Raw genomic sequence first — 14,157 nt, forward strand, 5'->3', positions numbered from 1 at the left:
AACTATGAATTTTTAACAATACTTTAAGAATCAGGGTGTCACCTTCTTAAAAATGCTTTTTCTTCACCTGGTTGAGGAGGTATGATCTGCTCATTTGCATTTAAGCACAAAGAGTGAAATCAGCTGATAGTCTGTACATGTAACCGTATGATGACTCTGTTCTTGGCATAGGTTTGAAAGAATATTGTTGTCTTGGGAGATACTGAGGGCTTAACCCCAACAGACTAAGAGAAAACTGATGTTTGTAAATTGGAAGAGCTTTTGCAGAGGGTTTGAGAAAGCACATTCTGGATGAGAAGAGGAAAGTCTAGGGGAAAGCAATAGGGAAAAAAAACCCTACCTAGTCCAATTTCACCAATGGAGAGTCTCACAGTATCTCAGAACCGTTTCAGCTAAGCAGAGAACAACTCCAGAATCTTAATATTCAGGCTGCCTCTACCTACATCCTGCCACAAGATGTAACAAGAAGCTCCTTAAAAGCAAAAATGATAGGGGCTGAAGAAAATGGGATCTCAAAGATTCAAAAGATTGTTTTCTGAAACTAAGAATTCTAGGAGAGATGATGATTTCAGGGCTTTTCAACCGGTGGTACGCGTACCACTGGTAGTACTTTAGCACCTGGCAGGTGGTACGCGACCCCTAGTCAAGGGTAACGGAGGGAGCAAGCTAAAGCGGCACTGCACAGGCCTGGAGGAGATCAGCTGGAGCTGCAGGGTTCAGCAGAAGCCCCAGGATCTGTGTGCTTGGCTACATGCTGATTGGAGCTTCTGGCACACTCGGAAGAGAAAAGGAGGAGGAGGAGGGCAGAGAGAAGAGTACCTATAAAAGGAGCAGGTTTTGGCGGGAGAGGGAGAGAAAAAAAAACACCAAGAAAGAGAGGGAAGAGGCTTTTGTTAGCAAAAGTGGTGAGGAGAGAGAGAGCGGCCTTTGCGAGCAAAGTGTGTGTGTGTGTGTGAAAGAGAGAGAGAGAGGCTTGTGAGCAAAGAGTGAGTGAGAGAGCGAGTGAGAGGCTTTTGCAAGCAAAGAGTGAGTGAGTGAGAGAGTAAGCAAGAGGCTTTTGCCATACAAAGGGTGAGACGGGGGGCTTTTGTGAGCACAGGGTGAGAGAAAAAGGGAAAAGTGAGGGGGACAAGGGAAAATGGAAAGGCATTGACTTCTACTTCCTGTTGCAGTGCAAGGAAGCATTAACATTGAACCTAATTTCTTATTATTCCATAATATTATAAACTAGCCATTTCTCTAACAACAAATGAATTTAACCAGTAAAGCCCCAAATCCTTCCCCTCTTTTTTTAGTCATCAAGTTTTTGACACCTTGCTAAGCACTGGTGGTACTCGAATATTGTCATGTCCTAAAAGTGGTACAATCTGTGAAAAGCTTGAAAAGCCCTGGATTATTTAACTAGATCTATGTTGAAAAGTTTTAAAATTCGAATGGATTGAGCTCTTATTCCATACTATAGTATTTGTATTGTATTGTATCAACATATGCATTCCCTCCCCCATTGTCTTACTATCTGAATACAGTTTTTAGCACTAGAAAATTTATGAGACACTGACATTAGAAAAAGATTTGTTGGGTTTTGTTGACATAGTTACTGTAGTACTGCTTACTATTGCTCACTAGTTTGTTTTAGCACTAATGAAAGATACAGATAGTCCTCAATTTATGATCACAGTTGAGCTCAAAATTTCTGTTGCTAAGTGAGATGTTTGTTAGGTGAGTTTTGCCCCATTTTATGAGCCTTCTTGCCACAGTTGTTAAGAGAATCACTGCAATTATTAAGGTAGTAGCACAGTTGTTAAGTGAATCTGGCCCTTTCCGTTGATTTTACTTGTCAGACAGTCGCAAAAGATTATCACATGACCCCGGGACACCCCAACAGTCATAAATATGAACCAGTTGCCAAGCATTTGGATTCTGATCATGTGACTACAGGAATGATGCAATGTGTGAAAAATGTGAAAAATGGTCATAAGTCACTTTTTTCAGTGATGTAACTTTGAACAGTCATTAAACGAATGGTTGTAAGTCAAGGACTGCTGTACATTGGTGTACTACATTCTACAATTCAGAGCCTTTGGTATACCTGTCTTCTTCTGTTCTGGGGCCCAATGCCTTCTTTATGTCCCTTATGCTTTTCATAGCGGAAATAAACAATTTCTGTAATCATATGCTTATCATCCCGATGCTAAATAACGAATAAAGGTATTCAGTGAGTGTACAGACAATATTTAACAATAATTTTATAGAGAGCCTTTGGAAGCTAATTTGCTTCAGCTCTAATACAGTATGACCATGCTTTTTGAAAGTCTGTCTTTCTGTCTGTTCTGGCAATTTTTCAAGTATCCACTTTTCCCAAGAAGGTGTAGAGCTGGAGTCCTGAAACTCTGGGCTGCAGCCCACTAGTGGGCTGTGAGCTATTTGCAACCAGGCCATGGAAATGGTGCATGCACATGCATTCCTAGTTGTGCAAGCAGTGGGTGAACTTGTGCGAGTGCGCTCCATTTGCATGAGCAGCCAGCGCGTGTGCACACCACTTGCGCAAATGGAACTGCATGTGCTTGCCAGCTGCTCATGTGGAACCATCCCCCTCCCTGCCACCGGTCCACAAAGCCAGAAAGGATGGGGGACTGTGGTGTAGAGCACTAAATCAATATACCGTATATACTTGAGTATAAGCCGACTCGAGTATAAGCCGAGACCCCCAATTTCACCCCCAAAAACTGGAAAAAGTTATTGACTCGAGTATAAGCCGATCCGCCGTTCTGCAAGCCTGAATACACAGGAATACCCTGTGTGGCCGCGGCTCGTCGGCAGGTCTCCGTTCCTCCTGCCGACCTTTGGGGAGGTTTGGGCGCCTCCCCAAACCTCCCCAAACGTCGGCAGGTCTCCGTTCCTCCTGCCGACCTTTGGGGAGGTTTGGGCGCCTCCCCAAACCTCCCCAAACCTCGGCAGGTCTCCGTTCCTCCTGCCGACCTTTGGGGAGGTTTGGGCGCCTCCCCAAACCTCCCCAAACCTCGGCAGGTCTCCGTTCCTCCTGCCGACCTTTGGGGAGGTTTGGGCGCCTCCCCAAACCTCGGCAGGTCTCCGTTCCTCCTGCCGACCTTTGGGGAGGTTTGGGCGCCTCCCCAAACCTCGGCAGGTCTCCGTTCCTCCTGCCGACCTTTGGGGAGGTTTGGGCGCCTCCCCAAACCTCGGCAGGTCTCTGTTCCTCCTGCCGACCTTTGGGGAGGTTTGGGCGCCTCCCCAAACGTCGGCAGGTCTCCGTTCCTCCTGCCGACCTTTGGGGAGGTTTGGGCGCCTCCCCAAACCTCCCCAAACCTCGGCAGGTCTCCGTTCCTCCTGCCGACCTTTGGGGAGGTTTGGGCGCCTCCCCAAACCTCCCCAAACCTCGGCAGGTCTCCGTTCCTCCTGCCGACCTTTGGGGAGGTTTGGGCGCCTCCCCAAACATCCCCAAACCTCGGCAGGTCTCCGTTCCTGTTTGGGGAGGTTTGGGCGCCTCCCCAAACCTCCCCAAACCTCGGCAGGTCTCCGTTCCTCCGCGCAGACCTGCCGACCTTTGGGGAGGTTTGGGCGCCTCCCCAAACGTCCCCAAACCTCGGCAGGTCTCCGTTCCTGTTTGGGGAGGTTTGGGCGCCTCCCCAAACCTCCCCAAACCTCGGCAGGTCTCCGTTCCTCCGCGCAGACCTGCCGACCTTTGGGGAGGTTTGGGCGCCTCCCCAAACCTCCCCAAACCTCGGCAGGTCTCCGTTCCTGTTTGGGGAGGTTTGGGCGCCTCCCCAAACCTCGGCAGGTCTCCGTTCCTCCGCGCAGACCTGCCGACGTTTGGGGAGGTTTGGGGAGGCGCCCAAACCTCCCCAAAGGTCGGCAGGAAGAACGGAGACCTGCCGAGGTTTGGGGAGGTTTGGGGAGGCGCCCAAACCTCCCCAAACGTCGGCAGGTCTGCGCGGAGGAACGGAGACCTGCCGAGGTTTGGGGACGTTTGGGGAGGCGCCCAAACCTCCCCAAACAGGAACGGAGACCTGCCGAGGTTTGGGGAGGTTTGGGGAGGCGCCCAAACCTCCCCAAAGGTCGGCAGGTCTGCGCGGAGGAACGGAGACCTGCCGAGGTTTGGGGAGGTTTGGGAAGGCGCCCAAACCTCCCCAAACAGGAACGGAGACCTGCCGAGGTTTGGGGAGGTTTGGGGAGGCGCCCAAACCTCCCCAAAGGTCGGCAGGTCTGCGCGGAGGAACGGAGACCTGCCGAGGTTTGGGGAGGTTTGGGGAGGCGCCCAAACCTCCCCAAACAGGAACGGAGACCTGCCGAGGTTTGGGGACGTTTGGGGAGGCGCCCAAACCTCCCCAAAGGTCGGCAGGTCTGCGCGGAGGAACGGAGACCTGCCGAGGTTTGGGGACGTTTGGGGAGGCGCCCAAACCTCCCCAAACAGGAACGGAGACCTGCCGAGGTTTGGGGAGGTTTGGGGAGGCGCCCAAACCTCCCCAAAGGTCGGCAGGTCTGCGCGGAGGAACGGAGACCTGCCGAGGTTTGGGGAGGTTTGGGAAGGCGCCCAAACCTCCCCAAACAGGAACGGAGACCTGCCGAGGTTTGGGGAGGTTTGGGGAGGCGCCCAAACCTCCCCAAAGGTCGGCAGGTCTGCGCGGAGGAACGGAGACCTGCCGAGGTTTGGGGACGTTTGGGGAGGCGCCCAAACCTCCCCAAACAGGAACGGAGACCTGCCGAGGTTTGGGGACGTTTGGGGAGGCGCCCAAACCTCCTCAAAGGTCGGCAGGTCTGCGCGGAGGAACGGAGACCTGCCGAGGTTTGGGGACGTTTGGGGAGGCGCCCAAACCTCCCCAAACAGGAACGGAGACCTGCCGAGGTTTGGGGAGGTTTGGGGAGGCGCCCAAACCTCCCCAAAGGTCGGCAGGTCTGCGCGGAGGAACAGAGACCTGCCGAGGTTTGGGGAGGTTTGGGAAGGCGCCCAAACCTCCCCAAACAGGAACGGAGACCTGCCGAGGTTTGGGGAGGTTTGGGGAGGCGCCCAAACCTCCCCAAAGGTCGGCAGGTCTGCGCGGAGGAACGGAGACCTGCCGAGGTTTGGGGAGGTTTGGGGAGGCGCCCAAACCTCCCCAAACAGGAACGGAGACCTGCCGAGGTTTGGGGACGTTTGGGGAGGCGCCCAAACCTCCCCAAAGGTCGGCAGGTCTGCGCGGAGGAACGGAGACCTGCCGAGGTTTGGGGAGGTTTGGGGAGGCGCCCAAACCTCCCCAAACAGGAATGGAGACCTGCCGAGGTTTGGGGAGGCGCCCAAACCTCCCCAAAGGTCGGCAGGAGGAACGGAGACCTGCCGAGGTTTGGGGAGGCGCCCAAACCTCCCCAAAGGTCGGCAGGAGGAACGGAGACCTGCCGAGGTTTGGGGAGGCGCCCAAACCTCCCCAAAGGTCGGCAGGAGGAACGGAGACCTGGGGAGGTTTGGGGAGGCGCCCAAACCTCCCCAAAGGTCGGCAGGAGGAACGGAGACCTGCCGAGGTTTGGGGAGGCGCCCAAACCTCCCCAAAGGTCGGCAGGAGGAACGGAGACCTGCCGAGGTTTGGGGAGGTTTGGGGAGGCGCCCAAACCTCCCCAAAGGTCGGCAGGAGGAACGGAGACCTGCCGAGGTTTGGGGAGGTTTGGGGAGGCGCCCAAACCTCCCCAAACGTCGGCAGGTCTGCGCGGAGGAACGGAGACCTGCCGAGGTTTGGGGAGGCGCCCAAACCTCCCCAAACGTCGGCAAGTCTCCGTTCCTCCGCGCCCTGCCTGCCTGCTTCTTTCCGCTGCGGAAAGAAGCAGGCAGGCAAGGCGCGGAGTTTGGGGAGGTGCGCGCGCACCTCCCCAAACCTCCCCAAACTTCGGCAGGTCTCGGACGGCGGTGGCTTGGGAGAGGTGCGGGCGATCCCGGAAGCACCAAAGCCTCGGCCGCGCACAAGTCCTCGGTAAGTTTTTTTTGTTGACTGGAGTATAAGCCGAAGTGGAATTTTTCAGCCCAAAAAGTGGGCTGAAAAATTCGGCTTATACTCAAGTATATACGGTAAGTAATCAAACCTTTGGTTTTAACAGTCATTGTATGTATTTTCTCCTAGATTGTATATCATGTCCTGCTGCAGTAAAGAAGATACTGATTTTTCCATAGCAACATTTATTGGTATCAAAAAGGAAAAAAAGAACAAAGCATATTATAGGGGTCCTCCCTCATCCTAGTCAGCAACATTTCATGATAGCTTTATTCGCTGCCTGTTTTAGAGAGGACTCTTCAGCAGAATTGATTGCATATCAGCTGTTCTTTTGCTGGCTAATTCAATTTACAATGCCTATAAAACATTATTCTAGACTCCCAGATTTAACTTCGTAGGATATCAATCAATCTGCAGAATAGACATTTCATTCTGAATAAGTCATAAGACATCAATAAGATTCTAACAAAAAACAGATTCCTTCAAAGACAGGGAAGTTATTAAACAGCATATCAGGCTTCTTTAAGAAATCCTTTAAAAATGCATGTGGAGTAGATTCTTTTCATGTCTGCATAGTGGTTTTGATTGTGCCCTTGAAGAAACCAAATTAATAAAGTCTAGCAAGGTGCCCGCATTTTCTTGCAAAACTTCATTCCTGCATACAAATAAAAGCAACATTTCAATTTTGTTCAGATAATTTTATGTTATAGTGGAAATAAATGTGAGACTAGATTCTCACTTAGTGCATCATAAAATAACTTACATTCCTGTAACTCCATACAGCTTAAATATCTGATAATTTCTTGAAGAAACCAGATTAAGTAATTATTAACTTTATGCTTTTTCTTCTGATCTGGCAGATCTACACGTGAGCTCAAAAGGACAATAAATATAATACATTTACCAGTCAGTAGATAAAAATCTCCATCTTCCAAGCAGTTTGATAAAAAATTGTTTGGGTCACAAACTTAAATGTATCAATGGAATCTGACAGATTGCCCCGTGAAAAACACTAAAGTATATATGACATAAATGAAAGAACCCTACAAATATTTAGGATGACTGATGTTTTATATTTGTGTCACATGAAGTAGGACTTCTATTGGTGATGTAAGTGAAACAGACTGGAGAAATATGAAAAAGTGTTATTCGTTTTATTTATGTATTTATTATCAATCTAAGTATATTATAAAAAATTCTGAAAGTATTAATCATCTATTTTTTTGAATTATAGATGAGATTTTTAAGAATGGTTTAAGTTAAAAAAGCATTTCCTGGAATTTGATGACTCTCTAAAACAGGCAAGAATATACTGTAATAAGAACACATTAAACCTTTCTTATATTTTTTTATAGTCTGTTTATGGACAAAACACCTAATTTAACAAATGCTGTTTTTTACACTCTACACCAGAGGTCCCCAACCTTTTGGGCATCAGGTACCGGTTCCATGGAGAAAGGTTTTTTGTGGACTGGAGGGGGTGTGGTTTTGTGTGCTGCCTGCATCCTGCAGATTGTTTGCACAGACTTGTTTCTGGCATGCCGTGGACTGGTGCCGGTCATGGACCCGGAGTTGGGGACCCCTGCTCTACACAGCTAGTGGCCCCTTTTCATGCATGTTCTCTTAAGTCACATTAAATTAAAATACCCTGGGTAGATTGCCTTACTAGCCCAGGAGAACATTTGATCTATTTGCAGTAAAAACCTCTGGCATGAATTTCATTAGAAGCCATCATTGGGAGATTGAAATGCTTATACCTAGCAGAATTGTCAGTTCTCTAGAATAAAGAGATTGACAAACTAATTTTATTGCCTTTCCAACCAACTGAACTAGAATACTGTTTTCTTGTATCGGGGTGGAGTTGGGGCGACTGAATGGAGGTAAGCATTTACTGGCTGGATGCCCTTCCTGATGCCTATGCAAAGCTCACAGCAGATATTTTCTCTTTGCGTCCAGAGAGAAAAATATCTGTCGCTACCCAGGATGGAACTCACAAAGCTCCACCTCTAGGCCACCATACTGTTCTGAACTAGAATACGGTATTGGAATATAATTACACCACAACTCTCTTTTCATTAGTCCCAATTTAAAGATAATCCAATAAGGCTGATTTGCCTTAGGATTTATTAATATTAAATTAAATGATGATCCTAAGTTTGATATGATTGGCAGTTGGTTCTCCTGAAATTGGGAAGCTGTATCAACTTTAATTATTCAAAACAGAGTAGGCAACCAGGTACCTTTCTAATCTTCTGACTTCTAATTTTCATAGATATTTACTGTTGGCCATAGGGGTGGCTTAAAAATATCTGGAATACAAAAGGTTGCATACATACATACTTAAAATATCAAAACTTTAAATCACAAGTCCTTCAAATAGGCTTCTAAATCCTAGTTTGGACATACAATTATATATATTTTTTTAATTTCAAGGGCAGTTCAGATAAAGAATTAATTTAAAAGTGTAAAATGTTAAGAACCAGCAAAGAACTTTCTGGACAAACTTATACTAGTCATTCCCTCTGAGCCCTAGGAAGAAGGTAACAACAAACAATTTCTGAATTTCTGCCTACAAAACTGTAAGGGCTTTCCATGTAGTTGCCAGGAGTGAAGACTGAGTTGAAGGCAAATAAAGAACATGTCTGGTGATGTAATTTCATGAAACGTATTTGGTGTTCATAGAAATAGTTTACCATTTTGCTTGTTTTTCTTTGAATATAAAAATTTACAAGAGTATATTGTGACAGAGATGTATTTCATTCTCTATTTGGCATAGCTTTCTGTGTTGTAAGGGCCAGATATGATTCAACATACTTACTTTTCATTTAACGTTGCTATAAGATATGTATGTATGTATGTATGTATGTATGAATGTATGTATAAAAACTTGTGTGCATATGGTAAGAAAGCAGACTTTTTCTAGTAAAGTAATGGCACAATATACTGTTGAAATTCATAAAACTTTTAAAATAGTTTTAGCAATGTTAAATTGTTACAAAGTCTATAAGTTAACACCAAGGAGGTTAAAAGAATGCTTAAAACAAATGAGAGTAAAATAGTTTGTTTCTTTCATCAGGAAAAGGAACATGACTAATCTGATTGCTTTTGTTTGTAAGTGAAATAAAGAGAGCAAGAAGAATAGAACACAAAGGTATAAAAAACAAGTCATTGCAGTTAAAAATATTATCTTAGAAATCCAATTGCTGTTCATTATGCAACAGCATTTGTAGTATTTTAATGATAGAAAACCTGCCTAACAACGTGGTTAAACCAGGGCTTTTCAACTGGTGGTACGCGTACCACTGGTGGTACACAAGCACCTGGCTGGTGGTACACGGCATCGCCTTCCTCCCCCCCGCCTCCCCCCTGCCCCTTCCCAGCTTACTTGCTGCCGGAAAACATGCTGCTGCAGAAACCTACCATGCCGTGCGAAGAGCGTAGGCGCAGAGTGAGGCCCCACCCTCCCCTGGGACTCATTGTGCAGCAACCATGTCCTTCCCCCAGAAGCTAGTGCGAGCCTGAAGGGGACAGAGCCATCCACTCCCTCGGCAGGTAGGTGTTTGCGTCCACTCGTGTCCATCTTCTTCCCCCCCCCCCGTAAGCTTGCGATACCCCTCACGGCCCTCACACTGCTTCCCTCCCGGGGCTCAAAAGATTTCCCCCTCTCCTCTTCCCGATGTGCAATGCAAAGGGGAAAGCAAAGCAGCCAGATGGTGCGCACCCTCCCCGAGGATTCCTCCTGTGGCAGCAGGTGGGAATCGAGGCCCACATTTGTTTTCCTGATGCGCACCAGGGCAGGTGAAGGCAACAGAACGCGGGTGTGGAGGGAAAAACGCGCCCGACTCCCTCCCCCCACACATTGTTGGCAACTCCGTACAGCTGGCCCATTGGCGGAGGTCGGGGCCAGCCGTATGGAATCGCCAGCTGATCCGTATGGCCAGCCCTGACCTCCGCAAGTGGAAAGCGAGGGAGATTGCCAGGAGCGCAAATCGGTGCATGCTGAAAAACGCCAATCTTGCACTGCTGCAGTCTCCCTTGCTCGGTTTCAGCTTGCCTTGCTGCAAGAGAAAGCAAGCTGAAACCGAGCGAGGGAGATTGCCAGGAAAGCGAATCGGCCAATCTCGCGCTGCTGCAATCTCCCTCGCTCGGTTTCAGCTTGAAGGCAAGCTGAAACCGAGCGAGGGAGATTGCAGCAGCGCGAGATCGGCCGAATCACGTTCCTGGCAATCTCCCTCGCTCAGTTTCAGCTTGCTTTCTGCAAGAGAAAGCTGGGCCGGAGGGCTGCCTCTGCGGGTGCTGCTCTAGCGTGGAGAGGGAGTAGCTGGTCCCCATTCAGCCCGCCAGCCCTGGGAGAGCCTCGCGCGAGTGGCTCGCCGGCCGCTGAATCCTGGCTTTTGAGCAGGAGCGGCCTTGCCCTGCTTGCCCTTAGTTGGCGCTGGGAACAGCCACCGCCACCCGCCCCGCTTTTCGCAAGCCCTGCTATGCTGCTGCCGCAGGTTTCCAGCAGCGGGAGGGTCTGGGACGGCCTGTCGGGGCTGCTCCAGCGGGCTGCTTCTGCAGCAGTGGGGCATGCTGGTGCCCTGCACTGCGCTGTGCTCCACTGTGGGGGCCACCCTGAGAAAGGTGGAAGTGCAGCTGTAGTCCGGGACAGTCAACCGCTCCGAGCCCTGTCTGCCAGCTTTGTGCCTCTGTCCCCCAAGAGCAGCTGGTTGTGAGCTGCTAGCGTGCGCTTCCCTGAGTGCGCCTCAGCCCCGGATCTCCCCCCCACCCAGGACTTTGGCCCTGTCTGCAGAAGGCAAGCGGGGTGAAGGGTGCTTTGGTGCATCTTCCATCCCTCCCGTGTGAAGGGCGCCTTCTTGCCCCGCGGTCCACAGCAGCATTGTTGGTGTTCGTGGATTGACTCTGAGCGAATACGAGGTGTTGCTGTTGCTGTTGCAATGGGAGGGAGGGAAGGAGGAAAGGACAAAGAGGGAGGGAAGGAAGAAAGGAAGGAAAGAAGGAAGGAAGGGACAATGGGAGAGAGGGAGGGAGAGAGAGAGAGGGAGAGAAAAAGAGAGAGAGAGAAAGGGAGAGAGAGAGGGAGAGAGAAGGAGAAAAATAGGGAGGGAGAAAAAGAAATAGAGGGAGAGAGAAATAAAGGGAGAGAGGAAGGGAGAGAGAAGGAGAAAGAAAGGGAGAGAGAGAGAAATAGAGAGGGAAAGAGGGAGAGAGAGAAGGAGAAAGAGGGAGGGAAATAGAGGGAGAGAGAGAAAGGGAGAAAGAGGGAAAGAGAAATAGAGGGAGAGAAAGAGAGAAAGAAGGAGAGAGAGAAAGAGGGAGGGGGAGAAAGGGAGAGAGAGAAATTAAATTAGTAACATGATTGTTAAGTGAATCTGGTTTCCCCACTAACTTTGCTTGTCAGAAGGTTGCAAAAGGCGATCACATGGGCCTGGAACAATGTGACCATCATAAATATGAATCGATTGCCAAGCATCCGAATGTAAATCACATGACCCTGGGGATGCTGCAACGGTCATAAGTGTGAAAAATGGTCATAAGTCACTTTTTTCAGTGCCGTCGTAACTTTGAACAGTCACTAAGTGAATTGTTGTAAGTCGAGGACTGCCTGTACTTTATCATTTTTTTCCTTTTTTTCCTTTTTTTTTTTGGTCAAGTTTTTGACACCTTGCTGGGCGACTGGTGGTACTCGGACATTGTCTTGTCCTAAAAGTGGTACAATGGATGAAAAGGTTGAAAAGCCCTGGGTTAGACAACAGATCCATTTGTACTACAGATAGAAATGCAATAGTTACTCAGGCACAGGAGTTGGAGCTGTTGTCCATGGTGCTGAAAGATTCTTTGCTGTTAAAGGTATCTTGAAAATCCTGTTGTTCTGCATCATAGAAGAGACCTACTATTTGTAACGTTTTAGTGATCGCTATACTTCAGTTTCTGTTTCTGTTTGTTCAAGCCGGCCTAGCCTGATGGGGATTGGTGGGGTTTTTAGTCTTGTGTTTTAATTTTAACTTGGTGTTTTAGAACTTGATTCCAACTGTTTTAATATGGGCAATTATTTAATCTTGTTTTAACGTTTGTATTTAGTATTTTATTCTGCCCTGTGAACCGCCCTGAGTCCTCAGGGAGAAGGGCGGTATATAAATATTATTAAATTAAAATTAAATTAAAGTTGTATAGAATTTGATTAGGTGATAACGGGATTTGTTATTTGGCTAAAGCTTTGTGCTTAGGAATGTCATGATAACTCAGACTTCAGGACTAAAGTACAGGCACTAGGAATTGCAATCCATACTGCGGATAGACTATGCGTTGTTCTTGTTTCTACTTTCTGTGGTATCGTAATATGTTTCTAGGCAGATGTAGATATAAAAAAGTAAACCTAAATACTTGGTATCTAATTAATCCTCATCCTGGTTATCTAGAGTGGATTTTCTATTCCTGGGTATATCATTATTTGTAACAAAGTAGGAATACTAGAAAGCTGTTTTCCAGATAATAATTAAATTTCATGTTTCTTCAGAGGCTCCTCCTTACCTGGACCCCTGTGCTCTTTCTTGAATTATAAAGACACATTCATCTTATAATAATTTCCCTTTTTCCCCATACCTGGGTTACTGTGTTTTATAGCTGATGGCCAGGTAAGTTGCACATGCAAGCCTTTGCCAATGGTTCCTGTGTGGCAATTGCTTGTCCATGGCTTGCCAGAGCTGTGTTTATTGTCTGTGTATATATGTGTACCTTGCAGGCACTCAAACGGAAACCTGATTTGTTCATGTGTAGCAGCCTGGATGTCAAAGCAGTATTCCATTGTGGTGAGTAGGCAAGTGCTTTAGGGAGAAAAGCTTACTTTTTTTTTTGACTTACCCAAAAAATCTGTAATCATGCAAGCTGAATATTTATTGCTTCCTTCTAGCTGTGATCTCTCTGAAGTTTCCTGAAGCACCAACTGTCAAAGCTGCCTGTGGCTTTTTTGTGAGTATTTGTCTTTGGTAGAGTAGATCCATCCTTGGCTAGTGGCACCATAGAACCATAATATGAAAAGCAGTTGTACTGGGACAGAGTAGCAGAAGATTCAGACTGAAGAGAGCCTCTCCCAAACTGAACGAAAGGACTTGCTTTCGCTATTACTTCTTGGGGATATCTCTTTTTATGTACTTAATGTTTGTATTAAGGCTTGTAAATAAAATGGCAATCTCCCCATTATACTGTATTTATTTAAATTCCGTCTATAGGAGAGGGATATTTCCTGTTTGAAATTTGTGGTTTTTGTTCTGATATTTTGTCCACTTAGACCTTTTTCTCCATTTATTTGTTATAGACTGAATTACTGCCACGCTGTGGGGAGATTGCACCTGTGGGACAAGTGGTACATGAGAATGGCAAAATGTTGCTACAAGCTGTAATTGAGGTAAGCAGCGTGTCTTTCACAATCTGGGAACAGTGAAAAAGGATAATTGGGAAACATGCTGCTCACACATAAGATGCATTTACTCCAGTTGGTTTTATTAATTCAGTTTCCATGTTATCAGAACACTTACAGGATTATCTGCAGCATGATTCTGTCCATGGTTACATTCACATAAATTCCACTAAAGTAAGTGGAGCTTATTTCCAACTATGTGTGCATAGGATTGAAATCTGTTTAAGGCTGGGGCCTTAAATATTCCGAAGCACTCAGCCTGGCCTTTGGTGCAATCTACTGGCATCTTCATCTGACATAATGTAAAGCTCACCCTGCAGTACAGTCTATTGCAAGATTTGACTGGATTTGCTCGATCCTTGCAGGGTATAGGTGGCCAAGCTTCACGAAATTTGATGGATCATTTTGCTGAGATTCTTTTTGCCCTCAACAAGCATTGCTTCAGCTATCTGAGTGTGTGGATCAAGGAAGTGATGCAGCAGGATGGCTTTCCATCAACCCGTGTCAGCCCTGAGCAAAAGGACATTTTTAGCCAACAAATTCTCAGGTAGGTTTCTTCTTGACATATTTACAGAGAGACAGAATTGTGGAATAATTCATTTGAGTAGGCTCTATAAATGTTATTCCATGCATTCTATCTAGCGCTTAGTTCTTTGAATCCTCAACAGCTTTATCCTAAATTCTCTTTTAGTAAATTGTTCAGTTGAAGTCCAGATGATGAAAACCTTAATTAGCCCGATACATCTAAGTCTCTGAAGAATAATTCAC

At 47.2% G+C, this 14,157-nt stretch overlaps 1 protein-coding gene across 2 annotated transcripts in view; it reads left to right on the top strand.

The window, feature by feature from the left end:
- Positions 1–14,157, top strand: part of IPO13 (importin 13) — a 67,336-nt gene that overhangs the window by 49,646 nt on the left and 3,533 nt on the right. For both annotated transcript variants that reach the window (XM_081324938.1, XM_081324939.1), the window contains exons 16-19: positions 12,715–12,781; positions 12,883–12,941; positions 13,288–13,377; positions 13,755–13,936. In XM_081324938.1, coding sequence (XP_081181064.1) covers positions 12,715–12,781; positions 12,883–12,941; positions 13,288–13,377; positions 13,755–13,936 — 398 coding nt within the window. The remainder of the gene's footprint in view (positions 1–12,714; positions 12,782–12,882; positions 12,942–13,287; positions 13,378–13,754; positions 13,937–14,157) is intronic.

The sequence above is a fragment of the Vipera berus genome, assembly GCF_964194415.1.
Source record: "Vipera berus genome assembly, chromosome: 3".
NCBI lineage: Eukaryota > Metazoa > Chordata > Lepidosauria > Squamata > Viperidae > Vipera > Vipera berus.